General features: G+C 41.3%; 1 protein-coding gene across 1 annotated transcript; it reads left to right on the top strand.

The window, feature by feature from the left end:
* The first annotated feature begins 931 nt into the window (after window positions 1-931).
* On the top strand, window positions 932-14,097 carry CHRNA9 (cholinergic receptor nicotinic alpha 9 subunit). Its single transcript, XM_049886974.1, has 5 exons — window positions 932-995; window positions 1,748-1,893; window positions 3,511-3,665; window positions 8,480-9,012; window positions 13,556-14,097. Exons 1-5 carry the CDS (start codon window positions 932-934, stop codon window positions 14,095-14,097), a joined length of 1,440 nt encoding a protein of 479 aa, XP_049742931.1.
* Window positions 14,098-21,514: the final 7,417 nt, after the last annotated feature.

Here is a 21,514-nt window from a genome sequence, read left to right as displayed (position 1 = left end):
CATGCTATGGCTGCAGACCAAAAAGGCTGATAGTTCAAATCCATCAGCTGTTCCTTGGAAGCCCTATGGAACAGTTCCACTGGGTCCTATAGGGTTGCTATGAGTCAGATTGACTTTATGGCAACAGGTTTGATTTTTTAGAAGCATATAGGGCCTTTCTGTCTGGCTGCCCCATGGCTGGATCTGTTTAGCTTCCCTTAGTCCCTGGACTCCAGGGCATTGGTGGTTCAGTGATAGAATTCTCACTTTCCATGTGGGAGACCCAGGTTCGATTCCTGGACAATGTACCTCATGCACAGCCGTCACCCCTTTATCACTGGAGGCTTGTGTATTGCTATGATGGTGAACAGGTTTTAGCAGAGCTTCCAGACTAAGATGGAGTAAGAAGAAAGGCCTTGAGATCTACTTCCGAAAACCAGTCACTGAAAACCCTATGGATCACAACAGTCTGATCTGCAACAGATGTTTTTTGTTCTCTTGTGCATGGAGTTGCCATGAGTCGAGGCTGACTACAGCTCTACAGCAGCTAACGAGTCCCTTGGCTCAGACTGAATTTGCTTGCTGCATATGTAGAAAGCTCCCATTCTGCTTAGGTGAACTGGAGTGTCGGACATTCCCCTGAGTTATGCTCCTACCTCTCCTAGGGATCTTCATCTGGGATGGCTCCCCCAGAACAACACTGCCCGATGTAAACCCACCCCGGCTCCAGGCATCTCAGCCACTGGAGCTGCCAGTTTCAGATTACTGGAGGGGGAGTGAGAGCAGGCCTGGCTCTCAAGATCTCAGGTCCTTTCAGCAATGCACGCCTGAGCTCTCCACCTGCCACGGTGAGACTGGGCAGAGTAGCGTCTTGTGCCGAGACGCTTCCCCCTCACAGAGGGAAGTAGAAGACAGCGCTGCCTGGCTGGGACTTTGTAGACTCAGGAGAAAGATGAACTGGCCCCATTCCTGCATCTCCTTTTGTTGGATTTACTTTGCTGCCTCCAGACTGAGAGGTGAGGGGCTGGCAGCAAGTAACCGCCTGGACTCATCTGGGGCCATTTCTTTGGTGGGGGGTGGAGTGAGGTGGGGCAGGAAAGACAGAACAAATGATTTAACTGCATGGAAACGGTTCCTGCTTCTTACTGACTCGTATTGATCTAGGCCAAAAAACCAAACCAAACCAGTTGCCAAAGAGTCGGTTCCAACTCATGGGGATCCCATGTGTTTCAGAGTAAAACTGCACCCCACAGGGTTTTCAAGGCTATGATCTTTCAGAATGAGCCCTGGTGGTGAAGTGGTTAAAGTGCTTGGCTGCTAACCACAAGGTTGGCATTTTGAACCCACCAGGGGCTCTGTGGGAGAAAGATGTGGCAGTCAGCTTCTGTAAAGATTTACAGCCTTGGAAGCCCTATGGGGCAGTTCTACTCTGTCCAATGGTATCATTATGAGTCGGAATCGGCTCAACAGCAGTGGGCAGTTGGAGGGTGATCTTATGGAAGAAGATCACCAGGCCCTTCTTCCGATCCACCTCTAGGTGGATCCAAACTGTCAACCTCTTAGTTAGTAGCTGTACTTTTAGCCATTTGCACCATCCAAGGACTCCCTGATCTGAGTTGGGGACACCAAAAAACAACTCCCATGAATCCAAAGTTTGTCTCTAACTGATGCTGGGTCATCCTCAATTTTAGACCTCAGTCTGGCGTTCTTTGCCTTGAAATACATATGACACTCCGAATTTTAATCCAGGGTCCCTCTTTTTGAGCAGCTGTAGAGTCAGCAGATGGAAAATATGCTCAGAAGTTGTTTAATGACCTGTTTGAAGATTATTCCAATGCTCTCCGTCCAGTGGAAGACACAGATAAAGTCCTGAATGTCACCTTGCAGATTACACTTTCTCAGATAAAGGATATGGTGAGTAACCTATGTTGGTGACTCTTTGGAGTGTTGCTTAGAATGAAAACCAACAGTCCTTTCCAAAGAGAATGTTTTTACTCAGAACTGGAAAGGGGATGAGAACCGACAGCTCTGTGTGCAAGCTGGAGGGAGAAGGCAGCTCCAGGGGAAGCTTTCCACAAAATTAATTTCACTAAATGTTACCTAATCCTGGCCATTAACTGTAACCCTCTTAGATGGTCTGAAGAAATGTGGTGTTACATGTTGGATGGCTCTATTTGTATAAAATGTCCAGAATAGGCAAATCCATAGGGACAGAAAGCAGATTAGTGGTTGCCAGGGGCTGGGATGAACAAATATGGGAACTGACTGCTTTCTGGGGTGATGAAAATGTTCTGGAATTAGGGATGATTGCACAACATTGTGAATCTACTGCAAGTCATTGGATTATTAAGTATTAAAATTATTAGTATTAAAACACCTAAAGACGGTTAAAACGGTGAATTTTATGTTATGTAACTTTTACCTTAATTTAAAAAAACTAGAGTTTTAGGATGACATGCCTTATTTAGTGCTTATGGGTATTTAATTACACAAAGCTATAAAACCTCAAGGATTTCCTTCTGTTCTTTGCAGATATTTCCTGACTTTCTCATTCAAATATATCATTAGCTGATTGCTTTTCAGAAAACTTTGGGTAATTGATCCATGCAAAGATCTGATTTGTCCACTTGACATTTTGAACCCTAAATCAAGCAGAAAAAAATATGGCTTTGGTAGTCAAAGAGACAGAATGAAAAACCTCACATGTTGAAAACAGATTAACCAAAAGACCTGTTGCCGTCAAGTCAATTCTGATTCCTAGCAACCCTATAGGATAGAGTAGAACTGCCCCATAGGGTTTCCTAGGCTGTAATTTTTATGGAAAGGAGCCCTGGTGGGGCAGTGGTTAAGCACTCAGCTGCCAACCAAAAGGCTGGCCGTTCAAACCCACCAGCCGCTACTCAGGGAAAGATGTGGCAGTCTGTTCCAGTAAAGACTAAACCAAATCACCCATTGACATTGAGTCGATTTTGACTCATAGTGACCCTGTAGGACAGAATAGAACTATCCCATAGGGTTTGCAAGGCTGTAAATCTTTATGGAAGCAGACTGCCACATTTTCTCCTGTAGAGTGGTCTGGTTAAGCAGCCAAATGCTTAACCACTACACCACCAGTACTCCTTGAAAATAGGTTAGTGCCCTTGAAATTCCTATTGTGAAGAGCAAGTGTTCTAGAGATGGAGGCTGTCTTAGTTTCCTAATGCTGCTTTAATAGCAACACCACAAGCAGATGGATGATCCTCACAGTTGTCTTCTCTATTGTGTGTGTGTGTCTGTGCTGCTTTTGATACAACTCAGAAGTGATTAAGTTTAGAATTCACCCTATACTGGTATGACCTCAACTGATTGATTGATTGATTACATTATATTAGATTGCATTGTGGAAAGTTATTTCATTATATTACTTTATATCCATAGGCATAGGGGTTAGAATTCTAACACATATTTTGAGGGGACACAATTGAATCCATAATGGAGGACATTTGGTTGAGGTGCCTACTAGACAAAGTTACATCTAGGTTCATTATGCAGGATGAAAGAAATCAAATTCTGACGGCCTACTTATGGATCCGCCAAATCTGGCATGACGCATATCTCAAGTGGGATAGAGACCTGTATGATGGGCTGGACTCTATCAGGATCCCCAGTGACTTGGTGTGGAGGCCAGACATTGTCCTGTATAACAAGTAAGTGCAAATCAGAGCTGTGGTTTATCAAGAATGAGCTTCAACTTATTGATTGAACAGAATTTAAACATGATTTAAAAAAAAAAGGAATATTTAAAACATGCACGGAGTTAAGTACCAATCCGTGTCCATAGGTTACAATTATTTCATTATCTAAATTTTATGACTGTAAAAGCTTAGAACTAGAAGGGGATTCTTGAATCTAATCAATCTGAATTCCTCCTTTTCAGGTGAAAAAATTGAAGGCCCCCACTTGTCCAAGATCATGTATCAAAAACAATAATACCACTAAAATTAAATCAGAATGGGCCGGCTAGAGGGTAGGCTGTGGATTTTGGATTTTGTGTAGGACGGAGGATAAATTAGATCATAAGACCACCAGTTGGCCTGTTCTCGGTCTCAGAGCAAGGAGCCTTATGTAAATGCATAGATCAAGTTTACGTTTCTCGAACTGTAATATACACATGAATCCTGTTAAAATACAGATTCTGATTCAGTAGGTCAAGGGTGGAGCCCACGGGTCTCCATTTCTACCAAACTTCCAGATAATATTGGTACTGCTGGCCCGTGGGCCGCACTTTGAGAAGGAACCAAACCACTGCATCACAAAATCAAGTTCAATTGATCCACTTGAAGGGGCTTCTCTCTTGTTTTATTCTGGGACCCATTTCTGTGGATTGCTAAAGGTTCTCCTGTAACTCAGAACAAGGTGAATGGGGGCAACTAAGGCAGGGGATGGGAGTCCCCTGGGCCTTCTGGTGGGCATGAGTTTCCCTTCAGCAAGCAACTCTGGTAAGTTGAAGCTGGATTTTAGCCCATGTTGCTCCTTACTCAGAGAACTTAAGGGTCACATCCTCCCGAATCATAGATAGCCTTGATCCTGCTGTCTTTCTCTCATTCTGAGTGGTCAGAGGAATCTTCCATATCCCTCCCCAAGCAAGATAACATTCATAGGATGGTGCTTTATCTCTACAATCCACCTCCCTCCTCATGTTGATGCTCTCTGTCTCTTTCACAGACACACACACAGCAACAAAATAAGCCATATTGTCAGTTACCTCTCTCTCACTCACAGGACGTAGGAGAGTAATCCAAGAATACAGTTAACATAAATCTCTCATAGCATTCTATAAGTTCTAACAATTTTTTCTCCTTGGAAAACAAATAGAATGCTGGTCCTCTTCTCCATCCTGCTTTGACTGGCAGAGGCAGTCACCAGCTTTTACTGAAATGCATCTTTGCCAGCTTGCATGGTGTATTCCTTTCCTAGGGCTACCGTAACAAAGCACCACAAACTCGGTGGCTTAAAATAACAGAAATTTATTATCTCAAAATTCCAGAGGTCAGAAGTCTGAAATCCAAGTGCTGGCAGGGCCTTGCTCTGGGGAGGAATCCTTCCTTGTCTGTTCTAGCTTCTGATGATCCCAGGTGTTCCTTGGCTAGTGGCAGCATAACTCCAATCTTTCCCTCCTTTTCCACATGACATTTTCTCTCTGTGTCTGCGTCTTTACATGGTGTTCTCTTCTCTGCATCTGTCTGTCTCTTCTCTTTTTACAATGATATCAATCATATTAGATTAAGGTCCACCCTACCGCAGTATGACCTGATGCTAACTTAACTAATTACATCTGCAAAGGTGCTATTTCTAAACAAGTTCACATCCATAGGTGTGGAGAGTTAGGACTTGAACATATCTTTTTGGTGGGCACAACGCAACTCATAATACATGACAATCTAAATTAAGCCTACTTCCCAAACCAAACACAATACTGTTGAGTCGGTTCTGAGTCATAGTGACGCTATAGGACAGAATAGAATTGCCCCATAGAGTTTCCAGGGAGCAACTGGTGGATTCAAACTGTTGACCTTTTGGTTAGCAGCTGAGCTCTTACCCACTGTGCCACCAGGGCCTACTCCAGCACCTTGTTATTAGAGAAGCTAATTACCTGCTCATGAGCTCACGCAAACTTACTGTGGCTTTTATAAATTCTGTCCCCGTTTACCCTCTCTTCCCCTCCAGATTATTGGCCTTGAGATGTTGTATAAAAAAATCCCCTTTTCACATAGAGCCTTTTCATCACACTGATTAGTCAACTTACTCCTTCTCCTTGGGTTTGATTCTTTAGTCTTCTGCTCTCCAATTGTGGACGATTCCATTTCTGACTCTTTTTCTCCTTTGTTTTCTCCTTCCCAGTAACTTCAGTAGTTTTTAAAGAGCTCTAAATGAAGCTATAGTTGGGTAGCATTTGCATTCCTTTAACCAGCTGAAATAAGAATACTAAACCAGAGCTGACTTCAACTCATAGCAGCCCCATGTGTATCAGATTAGAACTGTGCTTCATCTGATTTTTTTGGGAAGTAGATCACTAGGCCTTTCTCTGGGGTGCCTCTGGGTGGATTTGAACCACCAACTTCTCAGTTAGCAGCCAAGCATGTTAACTGTTTACACCACTCAGGGACTCCTAAAATGAGAATAGACAAGTTATTTAATCAGGCAAAGGAGAAACCTCAGTCAAGGCTGTTTCTCTGACTCTGGCCCTTCTATCTGAATTTGTGACCCTGAGGAATCTTCTGATCCCAGATATAATGTCATCACTTATCAGGAGCTGTTATAGTATCTTGCAGATCACAAAACGGGCTTCTTGAGTGAAGGTGGGGAGGGAAAGGAGCTTCACGACAGGTGATTCAGTCTGGTGTGATAAGAATAGTTTGGGCAGGAAGATGCTTGGCATCTAGACTCATTGTTGGTATCTGCATCCATGGGGTTAGACCTATTAGGAAGCTATCAGGATGGCAATGGGCTTGGAAGGTATGCCAATGAGGAGCAGCTGAATTTTTCTGGTGTTTATTCTGGAAGACAGGAGTCTATGGAAAGACTTGATGGTTGTTTTGAACAGTCATAAAGGATAGAGACAATGGAGAAAATTGCTCCAGAGGACAAAACCAAGACAATAAATAGAAGTTAAAGGAAGGAAAATTCTACTCAACAAAAGAAAATTTCCCTAATAACTTGAGCAACAGATCTTTTCAGGAGGCTGTGAGCTCTTCAGCAACATAATAGTCCAAGCAGATACTGACTCAGTGTCTGTTACTAAATCAGTGAAGGGGTAAATGAATTGGAGCTCAAAGCCCTAGTAGGGGATGGTGGCTAATAAAAGGGCTACAAAGATTCCTGGCATTTTTAGATTAGGTAAAGAGTGAGCTACAGAAATTTGAAATCTGCATTTATTATGGGAGAGATTTAATGGCTGGATCTTAATGAATGATTTTAATTGTTGAATTTCAGACCATGAAGAATTGGGTACTCTAATGCATTCAGAAGGATTTGTCTAGAATTTAGCTTTAAGGTTAGCTGTCATAATCTAGATGGTTGAAAGAATGACACAACTTTCAGATGAGATTGGGAGTAAAGGAGAGGGAGGAGGAAGAAGTTTGGGAAAAAAAGATAATGAGTTTGGTGTGGGACATGTTCAGTTTGGGGGACTCAAGAAACATCCACATGGAGACATCAAATATGGATGGCAAAGGCAAATCTTAAAAGAGGATCTTAAAAGGTGACTGTTTCAACTGCTTTTGGTCTTTGGGTCACTTTGGATCTGAAATCCAGGGAAAAAGAAACAGGTGGACCTATCTTGGGTCACACAGCCAGCCCCTGGCCTGGGGAGGCTGGGGCGCCTTTGATCAACAGCCCCGCCACTTTGCAATGGTGGTGGAGAAAGAGTAATTCCCTAGAGGAAAATTGAGATTCTATAACCAAAAAAGACAGGTGTAGATGTTGATAAAGCAAAAAAGAATACATGTCTATAATAAATGGTTATCTCTAAGATTATGAGTGATTGAATTTTTTTTCTTTGTTGTTCAAATGTTCTACAACAAACATGTACAACTCTTTTTTTTAGTTTTTTAAATTGTACTTTAGATGAAGGTTTATGGAACATACTATCTTCTCATTAAACAATTAGTACACATATTGTTTCATGACATTGGTTACCAACCCTACAGCATGTCAACACTCTCCCCTTCTCAACCTTGGGCTCCCTATTACCAGCTTTCCTGTAGCCTCCTGTCTTGTAGTCCTTGGCCCTGGCTGGTGTGCCCAATTAGTCTTGTTTTGTTTTATGGGCCTATCTAATCTTTGGCTGAAGGGTGAACCTCAAGAGTCACTTCATTACTGAGCTAAAAGGGTGTTTAGGGGCCATACTTTCGAGTTTCTCCAGTCTTTGTTAGGCCAGTAAGTCTGGTCTTTTTGTGCGTGTGTGAGTTAAAATTTTGTTTTACATTTTTCTCCAGCTCTGTCTGGAACCCTCTATCGTGATTCCTGTCAGAACAGTTGGTGGTGGTAGCTGGGCACCATCTCAGTCTGGTGGAGACTGTGGTAGTTGTGGTCCGTTAGTAAACATGTACAACTCTTATAACAGCAACACAAAACTATTTTAATGTTCTGGTTCCCAAAGTTATCAAAATCAGGAAAACAGAGCCTCCCTGTCATATTTTAGCCTCAACAAGGATTTTTTTTTTTTTTTGGTCTGGATGTTTGGATGTACCTGGACCAAGAGAGTGGCATTGGGAATGGAGAGGAATAGATACAGTAGAGATGCTTTAAGTAATCTGAGAAAACTTGGGCCCTGACTAGTTACAGGAAATGGAGAAATATAAATTAAACTTGATTCCAAGTTTTCAAGTTAGAGTGACAGAGAAAATGGTGATCTACTGGTAAAGACATTCAAGTAACAGGCATGGGGCAGTGAGCTATCTGGGGTAAGAAAGATGATGAGTTCTAGAAAGCAGCTTGCATTTTCCTCTCTGACTTTCAGGGCAGATGATGAATCTTCAGAGCCAGTGAACACCAATGTGGTCCTGCGGTACGATGGGCTGATTACCTGGGACTCACCAGCTATCACCAAGAGCTCCTGTGTGGTGGATGTCACCTACTTCCCCTTTGATAAACAGCAGTGCAACCTGACCTTTGGTTCCTGGACCTACAATGGCAATCAGGTGGACATATTCAATGCCCTGGACAGCGGAGACCTCTCTGACTTCATTGAGGATGTGGAGTGGGAGGTCCATGGTATGCCCGCTGTGAAGAATGTGATCTCATATGGCTGCTGCTCTGAGCCTTACCCGGATGTGACATTCACTCTCCTTCTGAAGAGAAGATCCTCGTTCTATATCGTCAACCTCCTCATCCCGTGTGTCCTCATATCTTTTCTGGCCCCCTTGAGTTTTTACCTCCCAGCAGCCTCTGGAGAAAAGGTGTCCCTGGGAGTGACAATCCTTTTGGCCATGACTGTATTTCAACTAATGGTGGCAGAGATCATGCCAGCCTCAGAAAATGTCCCTCTGATAGGTGAGTTCAAGTGTCTTGCACTTTGAGCCTACTTCGTAGTGACCGAGTTTGTATGTGTGCCTTTGAACTCAACGTTCAGACCAACTTCAGGCCCAATACTGACTGTCATGTAATTCATTTTTTGTCTGCAGATGGCATCTTTGAATACAGATATGACTTGTTTTAACAAGCCTTCTGCGTGATTCTGATGCACTTGCTGTTCAACTCTGAAAACCACAGGTCAAGGGCTCTGATTTTGAAGTCAAAGAAACCTGCATTTGAGCTCTGATTTCACCACTCACTCTTTGATTAATCTTAGGGAAGTTGCTTCATCTCTTAGTCTAAGCTTCTTCATCTGCAACACTTGTTTGCTTGCTACCTGGCTGTATCATTGCTTAGCAAAGAACCTGGCATATGATAAAAAAAAAAAAAAAAAATTTTTTTTTTAATCATATGATAAGCACTGAGTAAATAGTGATTATCATTTTTTCACAATATAAGTATTTTCTTCTTGACGACAGTGGCAAATCAGATAGAAATGAACTGAATTTTTAAGTCTGACTTTAAGAGAATAATTCTTAACTTTACTGGGCATAAAATCTGTAGGAGATATTAAAATGCAGATTCCCACTCCCAAAGAGTTTAATTTAGCTGTCTTGGGCAAGATTTGAGAAAAGGCATTTTTAAGAAGCACTTGAGGTGATTCTAAAGCAGATCACATTTCCAAAAATCTGTGATAAGGAAAGGTCCTCCCAACAGTTGGAGTGTGCAGTGAGGCTCCCTTCCCTGTGTCTCTTCTCCTTTACCTACTTTGTTCGAGGTCCCTCCTACTGCCTTTAACACCTACTTCCTGCCTCCCAGCATAGCCCTCAGTTCCAACACCTCTGTCTCAATGACTTACTGTTGTAATAGATGCTTGCCAGAGTGCGAAGCTCAACCTAATTTTTAGTACCTTAAAGTAAGCAATGAGGAGAAATTTCAGAACGCCAGGAGACTTAAAGACCAGTAACAAAGGGATATTCTCCTGCCTTTTTACTCTCTACTGAATTCAGTATCCCCCAATATTCAGACATTACTACAGCATTGGTTTTTCTGGAGATTTCTTCCTTTTATGTCTCTCCAAGCAACACACACACACTCAACCCTCTTTTATGAAAGCTTTTTCTGTCTACAGATAAAAAGGAGGAGGTGCATTGCCATTGTTATTACCTCTCTTGAGGCAGAAATGATTGACAGTGATGACATCCAATCATAACCCTGTGTGAGGCAGGCTCAATTAGCAGGCCTCTCTCTCTTCTTTAGCAGTGACATTAAACAGCTCCTAGCACAATTCCTGAACAGAGATGTCTCACAGGAATTTTGGAAGCATTTTTTGTTCTCTTTGTGTGATTATGTGAAATTTATCTTTTTAGAAGGGTGCACACATCCTTCTTAAATAATCACAGTTTGTCATTTGCATCTATTTCCCAAGGGAAACATAGTTAAGTATAGGTGAAGGTTAAGACCAATTAAAAAAAAAGAACAACCGTTGCTGTTGAGTCAATTCCAACTCATAGTGACTCTATAAGGCAGAGTAGAACTGCCCCATAGGGTTTCCGAGGAGTGGCTGATGGATTTGAACTGCTGACCTTTTGGTTAGCAGCCATAACCACTGCACCTCCAGGGCTCCAAGACCAATAAAGAGAAATTTTATTCATTCTTCTTTGGATTCATTCATTCAATAAGCATTAATTGAGCACTTACTACGTCAGTTTCTGCTGTAGGCCCCGGTGATGCAGCAATGAACACATTTGTCCAAGAATCTCAGGAACCCCAACCCTGAGGCTTTGGCACTGGTTCCCTGAAGTCACCGCGAGCTACCCAGGCTTTATCCACTCTGCTCATCCCTCTTTCTGCCCTGCCACTTCGATCCAGCACACATTTGAAACCACAGTCCCCTCTACCCAATTGCCTAGGGCTTTGACGGGTACTCAGTAATGCTAGCCCTCTGCACACAAATATCCTGAAAGTTCTTGCAGGAGGCATTCTTTCCCAAATCCTAAATCATTGATACATTTTAAAAAACATCAACTTAGTTTTTATATCACGTTATTTTTCTGATCCACCCCCCCGCCCCAAAAGAAAGTCCAGGCAATGGGTTTCTTTTTTTTTTTTTGGTTTGAAATTATAGAGTAAACTTGGAAAGAACTGATAAGTTTATCATAATAAATTGTTGTCAGAGTGACACCTATTACCACTGGAGGAGTCGCACCATGTGCAGGAGAGCAAAGAGCATGCCACCAGGAGCAGTAGCCTGGTGTCAACTTATTTTATTGTCAGGGTCACCAAGAAAGACACAACTTACACAGGCACTGACTAGGACAGTGTTTTCTCACAGGAAAGATAAGCAGAGTAATATCAACGTCAGTAATGGGCATCCTTCCCTCATGGCCAGCGGGTGAATCCCCACGGCCGACACTGGATGTTGGACTGCACCCCTCTCACGCTGCCCGTGAAAAACCCCATTTCCTCCCATGGAGAACAGATATAGACGTAGGGTTGGCCAGCGGCCACCATGTGTGACACACACAAATAAGCAGAACAAAGAAGTACACATCGAGCCAGTAACAGGGAGATACCAGCAAGCAAGGCAGAACATCCAGTACCAATTGTGCTATTTCCCTGTAAGAAGATGTTCCAGGTCCAAGACCCTGACTGGGCAGCCCAGAGCAGACCAGAGAGGGCTGCTGTCCCATCTGTGAGCACTGTATAGCTCTTCACTCACATAATTCTTCTTTTCTTAAAAGCCTTTAATAGATTTTAAAGTATGTCTCCCTAAAGATCTTGTACACTCTTGTCCAAGAACTTATGTTTTCTTTCCTAGAGAATTTTTTTTTGTTCTTGTTGTTGCTATTGTGAATAGTATCTTATCTACATAGTATTCATTAAAAAAAAAAAAAAAAAGGTTTTGGTTAGTTAGCTATTCCTGGTATAAAGAAATCCTACTGATTTTTTATAAGTTGATATTAGTATCTTGACAAAATCTCTTATTCTAATGATTTGTTGAGCCTATTGAGCTTTCTATGTAGATGAGCAAAATATCTGCAAATCGTGACAATATATCTCCACCCTTCCAATTTTACCAGGTTTATGTGAGACAGTAGCACATACAGAATGTTCTCCTGATCTCATAGGAACGTGTCTAAGATTTTTGCATTAAGTAGCATTTGGTGTAAGATTCTGGCCCAGAGACATTACCATTTTAAGAAAGTTCCAGCTATTTTTAGTTTTGCCAGAGTATTTAACAAATAATAATGGATGGCAAACACGATCAAATGCTTTGTCTTCATCTGTTAAAATAATCATGTGAATTTCCCTTTTAGCCCATTCATGCGGTAAATGACATCAATAAGTTTTTGGATGTTGATCTTCTTTGTATTCCCAAGCCAAATCCTTCTTTATCATGGTGTATTATCATTTCAATACACTGTTGGATTCAGTTAGTTAATTATTTTTATAGGATTTTCTCAAACATGTTTATAAGTGAAATGAGCCCTAAAATTGTCTTTCTTGTCAGCCTTGGAATCAAGATTAACTTGACTTCATAAAATGAGTTGGGCAGCTTTCTCTACTTTTCTACTTCTGAAACAACTTACATATATATATATGAATTATCTATCTGTTCCTTGAAAGTGTGATAAAACTCACCTATAAAACCTGTTGGATCTAAAGCTTTTTTGTGGGCAGGGAGGGAAGAAGGAAGTATTTAATTCTCATTTCGAGTATTCACTTTCTTCTTGCACAAATTTTGACATATATTTTTCCAGAAATTTAACTAGTTCAACCAGGTTATCAAACGTATTAAAAAGTGGCTATTTATAATGTTAATTTATTATTTTCTAAATTTCATCTTTTGTATCTTTTCCCTGAGGAATTTTATCACAGATTTATCTATTTGATTACTCTTGTCATATAGCTTGCTTTTAGTCTTGCTCAACTTCTCAACTGTTTTGTTTTCTATTTCGTAGATTTGTGCCTTTATTTTGTTTACTTTCTTTATTTTCCTTTTCCGTAAACATTTGCTTCATACAATCACATTTTAAAGACTAATAGTGACACAGTGTCTCCTTTCTTACTCAATAGTCACAGACTTCCTTATTAATGAGGTCTGAAAACAATTCTGAGAGCTGGTCAAGCTTATTAATTTTTTGGTTTTTGAGACAGAAAAGTTTTTCACATCATGATCTCAGCAAACATTTATAAATCTTTTAACCTTGGGCAGAGACAGTGCTGAGAACTTTACTGCGTCATCCAACTGAACCTCATCATGTTCTTGTGTATTAAATACTATGATTACACCCATTTTGCAGAGAAGGCTTAGTAAGATTATATAACTTGCCACAGGTCACAGGTCTAGTAAGTGACAGAGCTGGGATTCGAACCCAGAAATCTGATTCAAAAGTCTCCACTAGAAACCACTAGGATATATCACTTCCTTAGAAAAGGCCTTAATTTCTTTCTTTTTTAAGCCAAACATGAAGACAGTTTTAAGTTAACTTTTTTGTTATTATTATTTTAATTCCAGGCAAATACTACATAGCCACAATGGCCTTGATCACAGCCTCCACTGCCTTGACCATTATGGTGATGAATATCCACTTCTGCGGGGCGGAGGCTCGGCCAGTGCCGTACTGGGCCAGAGTGGTCATCCTGAAATACATGTCCAGGATCTTGTTTGTCTATGACGTGGGTGAGAGCTGTCTTACCCGGCACCATGACAAAGGGCGGGACCACTTCTCAACGGTTTATGGCAAACTTCCAGAATCTAATCTGAAAACAACTGGGAACAAAGACCTTTCCAGAAAGAAGGAAATAAACAAACTCTTAAAAAATGACTTGGGGTGCCAGGGTGAGAATCCACAGAACGCTGACATTTACTGTGCACGGTACAATGTGCTGACAAAGAATATCGAGTACATTGCCAAGTGTCTCAAAGACCACAAGGCCACCAATTCCAAGGGGAGTGAATGGAAGAAGGTTGCAAAAGTGATAGACCGATTCTTCATGTGGATTTTTTTCATTATGGTGTTTGTGATGACTATTTTGATAATAGCAAAAGCAGATTAGTGGGCATTTGTTATCTAGGGGACAAATCAATAAAATTCCTGTGATTCCTCCAGTGTTCTTCCAAGCCAGTTTTGTCCATGTGTAATTGAAGGGTTATGTTGTGTATACCTTATGTTTTTAATTTCAAATTCATAATATAGCTACTTGTCAGGTTAAATGAAGCAGAAGGTCTAAAGTTTCAAGGGTAATAATGTGGAGGAAACAGGGAAATGCCCTTTTTATAGCTTACCAGAAGCGTTGGTGGCTAGCCTCTAGGTTACGTAATTATTCTACTCTTTAGCAGTGCAGATCACAAAGTACACCACGTTGAAGTACACAAAATTATGTATATTATGTACACAGAATGTACAAAACAAAAGACTTGTTTCCCCTTGGTCCCTATTTAAACATGTTTTCAAAAAAGGAGATTAATCATACATACTTTTGTGTTATTGAAGTTTCAATGGCATGCTACATTTCGAGTCATTTCTCAAATGGTGTAATGAAAGTTTTGTTACACTGCAAAAAGGAACTCTACTGATCACCAATTTAATAGAGAAGAGAGCTTTCTTGATAATAATGATGTCATATAGGCTGGTTATGTTTTATATGGGGCATTGGTGGTTCAGTGGTAGAATTCTCACTTCACACGCAGGAGACCTGGGTTCGAGTCCCAGTCAATAGCCATCATGTGCAGCCACCACCCATCTGCCAGTGGAGGCTTGTTTGTGTTGTTATGATACTGCATAGTCTTCAGGGAAGCTTCCAGACTAAAATGAACTAGGAAGAAAGGCCTGGAGATTTACTTCTGAAAATGAGCCAGTGAAAACTCTATGGATCACAATGGTTTGATTGCAACTAAACATGGGGATGGCACAGGACCAGGCAGCATTTTATTTCTTTGTGCATGGGGTCACCATGAGTCAGGGACTGACTTGATGGCAGTTAACAACAATAACAATATGTTAATGTGAACCCTAAAGATGAGGTTGTTCCTGCATTTTGTCTTTGATACTAATAAGATAATCAGCTAACTGGGCTCATTCTTTCAATTATTCAGTGAACATTTAGTGAGTTTCTCCTACATATAATAAAGCTACATGATTGACATTTGTATTGTGTCAGCAAATCTTATGCACCAGCCTGATCACTTTTGGTCTTCACAACAATTCTATGAGCTCAGGCAGGCAGGTATTGCTGTTCCCATTACTCAGAGGAAGAAACTGTGGCTTAGAGAGGTGGACATAAGTGACCTACCTCCTCATCTTCAACTGGACGGATATATGGTGAAGCTGGGATTCAAACCCTCGGTACTGTGACTCCAAGGTTGGACTACGTCTGCTAAAATTACAGTGCTTTTGGCCATGACAGGTCATGATTTAGGATAGGAGAGACTGAGAGATTCTCATTCTTAATTTTGAGCCCTGGTGGCACTGTGTTTGGGAGCTCTGCTGCTAACCAAAATGTCGGCAATTCGAATCTACCAGCCTTTCCTTGGAAACCCTATGGGGCAGTTTGAATCTGTCCTATAGGGTTGTTAGGAGTTGACATCGACTGGACAGCAACAGGTTTACTCTAATTTACTTCCTAGGTTTCTCAACTTATTTCTTACTTTCAGTCAAATGTGTCTTCACATCTCCCCACTCCCGTCTTGATTAAAATGATCCAAGGACTGATATCCGCTCCCTAACTTCCAACTCCTAACTATTCTTACCCTTAAAAAAGAAACAAAGTAACGGAAGTGGAGAGATGAAGACAGGGTTAAACTAGGAAAGAGAGGAAGGATGCTATCTGATCTAGACGTCTTTTTTTTAAATTATTACTAAATTAACCATTCAAAAATATTTATTGTGCACCTACTATATATACTGAGCACTAAGCCAGATTTTGAGGGAACAAATATAAAACATAGTTTCTGCCATTCAATTGCTTGAAGCTTGGTGGAGGAGATGGTAAAGAAAAGAGACAAATACAATATACTATAAAATGTGCTATCACAGAAACCAAAAAAAAAAAAAAAAAAAAACCTGCTGCCATCGAGTCATTTCTGACTCATAGCAACCCTACAGGACAGCGTAGAGCTGCCCCATAGAGTTTCCAAGGAGCGCCTGGTGGATTTGAACTGCCGACCACTATACCACCAGGGTTTGCTATCACAGCAGCATGTACAAAATTACATTGGAATTTTTCCATGGGGAGTTTTCCAAGGAAAACTTGAGAAAGATTTAGCGAGAGATGTAATATTTGACCTGTGTTTTGAAGGATGAGTAGGCGTTTGCTAAGCAGAGAAAGAATAGGAATAGGCACTAGAAGGCATTAGGGAAAAGAAGAGTATGAGCAGAGCTTAGCATAGCAGAGTCCTTGGTCTGTTCATGGAATTGGGGAAATGGTACTTGGAATTAATTTTTCTTCTTTAATTTTATTTTAATTATAGAAGTAATTATATCAGAGTTGCATTTGGCTGCAAATTAACAGAAAACCCAATGGACTTAAGCAGACAGCAGTTATTAGCTCACACACACAAAAATCTACAGCTAGAAAGTTCAGGGATCTTCCATTTCCTCTCCCCTACTCTTAGAGTGTAATCCAGCAGACTCAGGCTTGGTGCCTCATGGTCACAAAAAGGCTATTATACCTCAGCTTTGCATCCACATTCCAGATAATAAGAAGAAAGAAGTGACAGAAGTCAAGCCTCTCTCTTTAAAAAAGGGTTTTCTGGAAATGCATCAATGACTTCCTTTTACAGCTCATTAGAGTTGGATAACATGTCTACTTCTACTGCAAGTCTTGGAAGGTGAATATTTTTACCTTTCCAAAGAAAATCAGTGAATGTGTTAAGTTCCATGGCAAAGGGGAGTTAAGATTGCAGGTGAAATTAAGGTTGATAAATCAACTGATCTTGAGATGGGGAGATTATCCTGGATTATCCAGATGGGCCCAAATATAATCTTAAGAATTCTTTTAAGTGGAAGAAAGAGAACCAAAGAGATGGCATCGTGATAAAGACTCTTCGCTGGCTTTGAAGACTGAGAAAGGGGGCCACAAGCCAAGGAATGCAGGCATCCTCTAGAAGCTGAAAAACGCAAGGAAACAATATTCTCCCCTAGAGCCTCCAAAAGGAGCCAGCCCTACGAGCCCTGTGAGACTCATTTCAGACTTCTGAACTCCAGAACTGTAAGATGACAAATTTGTGTTGTTTTAAGCCACTAGGTCTGTGGTAATGTGTTATAGCAGCAATGCTGTTGCTGTTGTTAAGTGCTGTAGAGTCAATTCCAGCTCATAGTGACCCCATGCACAACAACATGAAACACTGCCCGGTCCTGTACCATCTTCAAGATAGTTGCTATGCTTGAGCCCACTGTTGCAGCCACTATGTCAATCCACCTCGTTGAAGGTCTTCGTTTTTTTCACTGACCCTTTTCTTTACCAAGCATTATGTCTTTCTCCGGGGACTGGTCCCTCCTGATAACATGTTCAAAGTATGTGAAATAAAGTCTTGCTGCTAGTTTCCTAGCAGCAATAGAAAACTAATTAATACCCAATGAGAAGCTCTGTGTACATAACTTTTTCCACATTTTTAGATTATTTTGTTGGGATAGTTTTGTCTATAGGCAGATTGAGAAGGGCCTGTTGAACCATGCTAAAAATGTTTGAAGTTTGTCTGAGAAGCACAAAAGGATTTTAAGAAAGAGAGTGATAGTGTCAGATTTGTATTTCTGAAATAAGACTGTGGTGACAATTAGAAAATTGTAGAGAAAAAAAGGGAAGTAGCAAGGAGATCTACTGGAATGTTTTTTTTGTTGTTTTTGTTTTTAAAACGAATTTGGGGAAGTGATAATGAAGGCTTGACCCAAAATAGTGGGAATAAGAAAATGAACCACAATATGGATCACAAAATATTTATGACCTAGAACAGATAGGACTTGGTGACTGGTTGGATGTGGGTATAAGGGAAAGGGTATCTTTGAGAATGATTTTGAGTTTTCTGTCTCAGATAACTGAAGGGAAGAGTCAAGGAGGAGAGGTTTTGGAGGAAGGAATCCTGTTTAAGACATCTGTATTGGAAAAGCTTATAGGACATCCTAGTGGAGATACCCAGTAAATAGTTGCATTAGTTTCCTAGTGGTGTCATAACAAAGTACCACAAATTGTGTGGCTTAAAACAAGAGAAATTTATTCTCTCGCAGTTCTGGAGGCTAGAAATCCAAAATCAGGATGTAGGTAGTGTCAATTCCTTCTGGGGGCTCTGAGGGAGATCTGTCCCTTGACTCTCTCCTAGTTTCTGGTTGTGGCAGGCAGTCCTTGGCATTTCTTGGCTTATAGATGAATCACTCCAATCTCTACATCTTCACATGGTATTCTCCCTGTTGTCTTTGTGCCTGTGTCTCTTCTGTTCTTATAAGGACATCAGTCATATAGGATTAAAATCTACCATAATGACCTCATCTTAACTGGATTATATCTGCAAAGACCCCATTTCCAAATAAGGTGACATTTACAGGTACCGAGGGTTCAGGCTTCAACATCTTTTTAGAGGACACAAATCAACCATATATAACAGTAGTTGACCATAAATTTGGAACTCTGGAGAAAAGTGAAAGCTAAAAATAATACAAATTTTATGATCAGGTTTATTGTTAGAGTATTTTTAAGTGATTTCAGTTGTAAGACACATGTCTGACTGTAAGAGATCGCAAATGAATTTCTTGCCTTCCAGAAGCTTATGGTCACCATGCTTTGTTGTATATCCAATTCTCTATTCATATGTCTGCTTTCTTGAGTACATTGAGATCTCCTCCAGGCTGAAGGCCTAGAAGCTCTGTCATCACTCTTTTTCTATCCTTTGTGCCTAATACAGGGTCTAATATGTGGTCATTAGTCATTAAACAATTGTTGAATGGATGAGTGAATGAGTGTATGAAAGAGTTGTAAGAAGGTGCAACAAAGTACTGTAGAACCTCAGCCTGTGAAAGGGTCCCTGTTTAATATGATATGTTGTTGTTGTGTGCCATGGAGTCAATTCCAACTCATAGCGACCCTATAGGGCAGAATAGAACTGCCCCATAGGGTTTCCAAGAAGCTGCTGGTGGGTTCAAACTGCCAACCTTTTGGTTAATAGCCTGAGCTCTTAACTACTTTGCCACTAGGGCTCCAAAATAAATTTCAGATGGATTGAAGTCTAAGATGTAAAAACAAACAGAAAACAAAGGAAAGCAACAAAAGGCTTGTAAGATCTAGGAGTCTTTCTGAATAAAATTTTCCACTTCAATAAATTAAAAAATGTGGTAAAGGCAATGAAAGAAGAGTCCAGGCTTTCTGAACAAGAGAAACCACAGGGACTGGTTCAGCCTGCCTGAGGGAGCCGTGTTTAAGATGAGATCTGAGGCTGGGAAGGAGTTAACCACAGTAAGAGTTGCGGAAGGTATTCTCAAGGCTCCGAGCCACAAAAGGTCAGAATTTAGGCTCCAGGGTAGAACAGGGCTTATTATGTTTGAAAAAGAGAAAGGAGGCCCATGAGGCAGATCCGTGCTATGGAATTCAAGGCCTGCATGAGAAGAGGTTGGTCACGTAGATGTGCGTGGCGGACCATGCAGGGCCTTGCAAAGTTGAAAAAACTTGAGCTACTCTGTTTATTGTTTGACTGACATAGTGTATTAAGGTATGTCTTGGTTTGTTGAGGTCCTGACCTCTGTTCTTTCTTGTTCTTTAGCCTCTGCCTCTACTCCTTCAATTCATGGCTCAGATCAAAAGTTGCCAATGCAGCCATGTGTAAACTCAGCTACTGGACAATCTTGGGCAAACTGGAAACACAGGTTCCAAACTGTTCTTGGGCAATCATGATGGGGCCACATGTAAAGTCACCAAAGCCAGAGATCGCAAAGGACACCGTGTCTATTTCTTCCATCCTCTGAGATCACACCTTTGAAGTAGGTCCTGGCTGTTAAAACTTCATGGGCTTGTCAACATATCCAAGCCTCTCCAACCCTTAAAAAACAAACCTTGTCACATGACCTCCCTCGCCTTTGTGTATTGACATCTTTCTAGTCTTCTCAGACAGATTCCTCCTGCATCATTCAGGATTCCAGCAGGACACAGATGGTGTGCTCAATTTACGATAATTGGAGGAAGGTTTGATAAAGGACTATTTACAAAGGTGTGGGCCGGACACAGAAAAAGTCAGTGGGTGGTGGAGAACCACAGATCTAGCAAAGCAGAGCTATTGCCACTCCCAGACTTAATCGGAGGTAACAGGGTTGCCTGAGCCCAGAAGGAGAGAGTTATAACCACTGGTTGAGAGAATGCAATAGAACTGCAAGGAGGGATTGGGGAAATAATACACATATCTCATTCTCCTTCTTCCCACCTATCTCCTTCCAGGGCTCACCATTGGCCAAACTAAATAGGGTCACTATGAGTTAGAATCTACTCCACGGCGACAAGTTTGGTTTTTAAACTAAACGGGGGTCCTGGGAATTTGCCGATGTTGCCCACATACCCAGAGCAGAGAGCAGGGTGGTGAAGGGTAGAGAGTGGATCTGGAGGGTCAGAGGGAAGACATCTGGCATGTTCCCTCCCTCTTTGCCTTCACTCTCCATTTAAAATGCGGCTTCTTTTCTCCTCACTCACCTGAAACCGTGCTTGACAAGTTCACCACAGGCTTGCTAGTTGCCAAACCCACTGAATACCTCTGGGGCCTCTCTGTTATCTTCAGCACAGCTGACCGCTTCCTCCTTTTTGAAACTCTGCTCTTTTATCTTCTGTGTTACTAGTTTCTGCTTCTTAAATGACTCATTTTCAGAAACCTGGGCTAGCTCCAATTCCTCCTCATCTCTTAAAGGTGAGCGTTCCTCAGAGTTCCGTCCTCGGCTCTCCTTCCGCATGGTTTTTACTTATATCTCGATGATGGCCCCTGGGGGGCACAAACAGGTAAGTTCTCCTCTATTAACAGACAGGTTGGATGTTCAAGCCCACGCAGAGGTGCTTCAGAAGAAAATTCTGGTAATCTACTTCAGAAAAATCAGCCATTGAAAACTCTGTGGAGCACAGTTCTAATCTGATACTCACAGGGGTCGTTGTAAGTCTGAGTCGACTTGACAACAACTGTTCTATTTTAAAATATCCTGATGATTCTCAAAACCATTTGTCCAGTCTTGATCTCCCCTTAGTGCCAAACTCAATACAATCTTCATGTCAATGACGTGTCTTGACTTGGATGTCTCATAGACCTTCAAACTCAATATGTCCCAAACTAAGTTCATTTTGTACATCACTGCCCAAATTTATTCCTCCTGAATTTGCTGTGTCATTTAACTATGCCATCATCTATTCCATCACCCAGCCTACAAATCACAGTTATTCTGAATTCTTTCTTATCTAATCCAACGTCAGTCACTAATCCTGTCTGTTCTGTCTGCTAAATTGTTCTCCCATCTGCCTA

This window comes from Elephas maximus, chromosome 5, assembly GCF_024166365.1.
Source record: "Elephas maximus indicus isolate mEleMax1 chromosome 5, mEleMax1 primary haplotype, whole genome shotgun sequence".
Lineage (NCBI taxonomy): Eukaryota > Metazoa > Chordata > Mammalia > Proboscidea > Elephantidae > Elephas > Elephas maximus.
This window is presented reverse-complemented; position numbering and strand designations above follow the sequence as displayed.

Excerpts from the sequence above, each read along its gene's own strand:
- CHRNA9 (XM_049886974.1), top strand. The coding sequence starts at position 932 with ATGAACTGGCCCCATTCCTGCATCTCCTTTTGTTGGATTTACTTTGCT. Across the intron at positions 996-1,747 it reads TGCTGCCTCCAGACTGAGAG|CTGTAGAGTCAGCAGATGGA; the intron begins GTGAGGGGCTGG and ends CTTTTTGAGCAG. Across the intron at positions 9,013-13,555 it reads AGAAAATGTCCCTCTGATAG|GCAAATACTACATAGCCACA; the intron begins GTGAGTTCAAGT and ends TTTTAATTCCAG.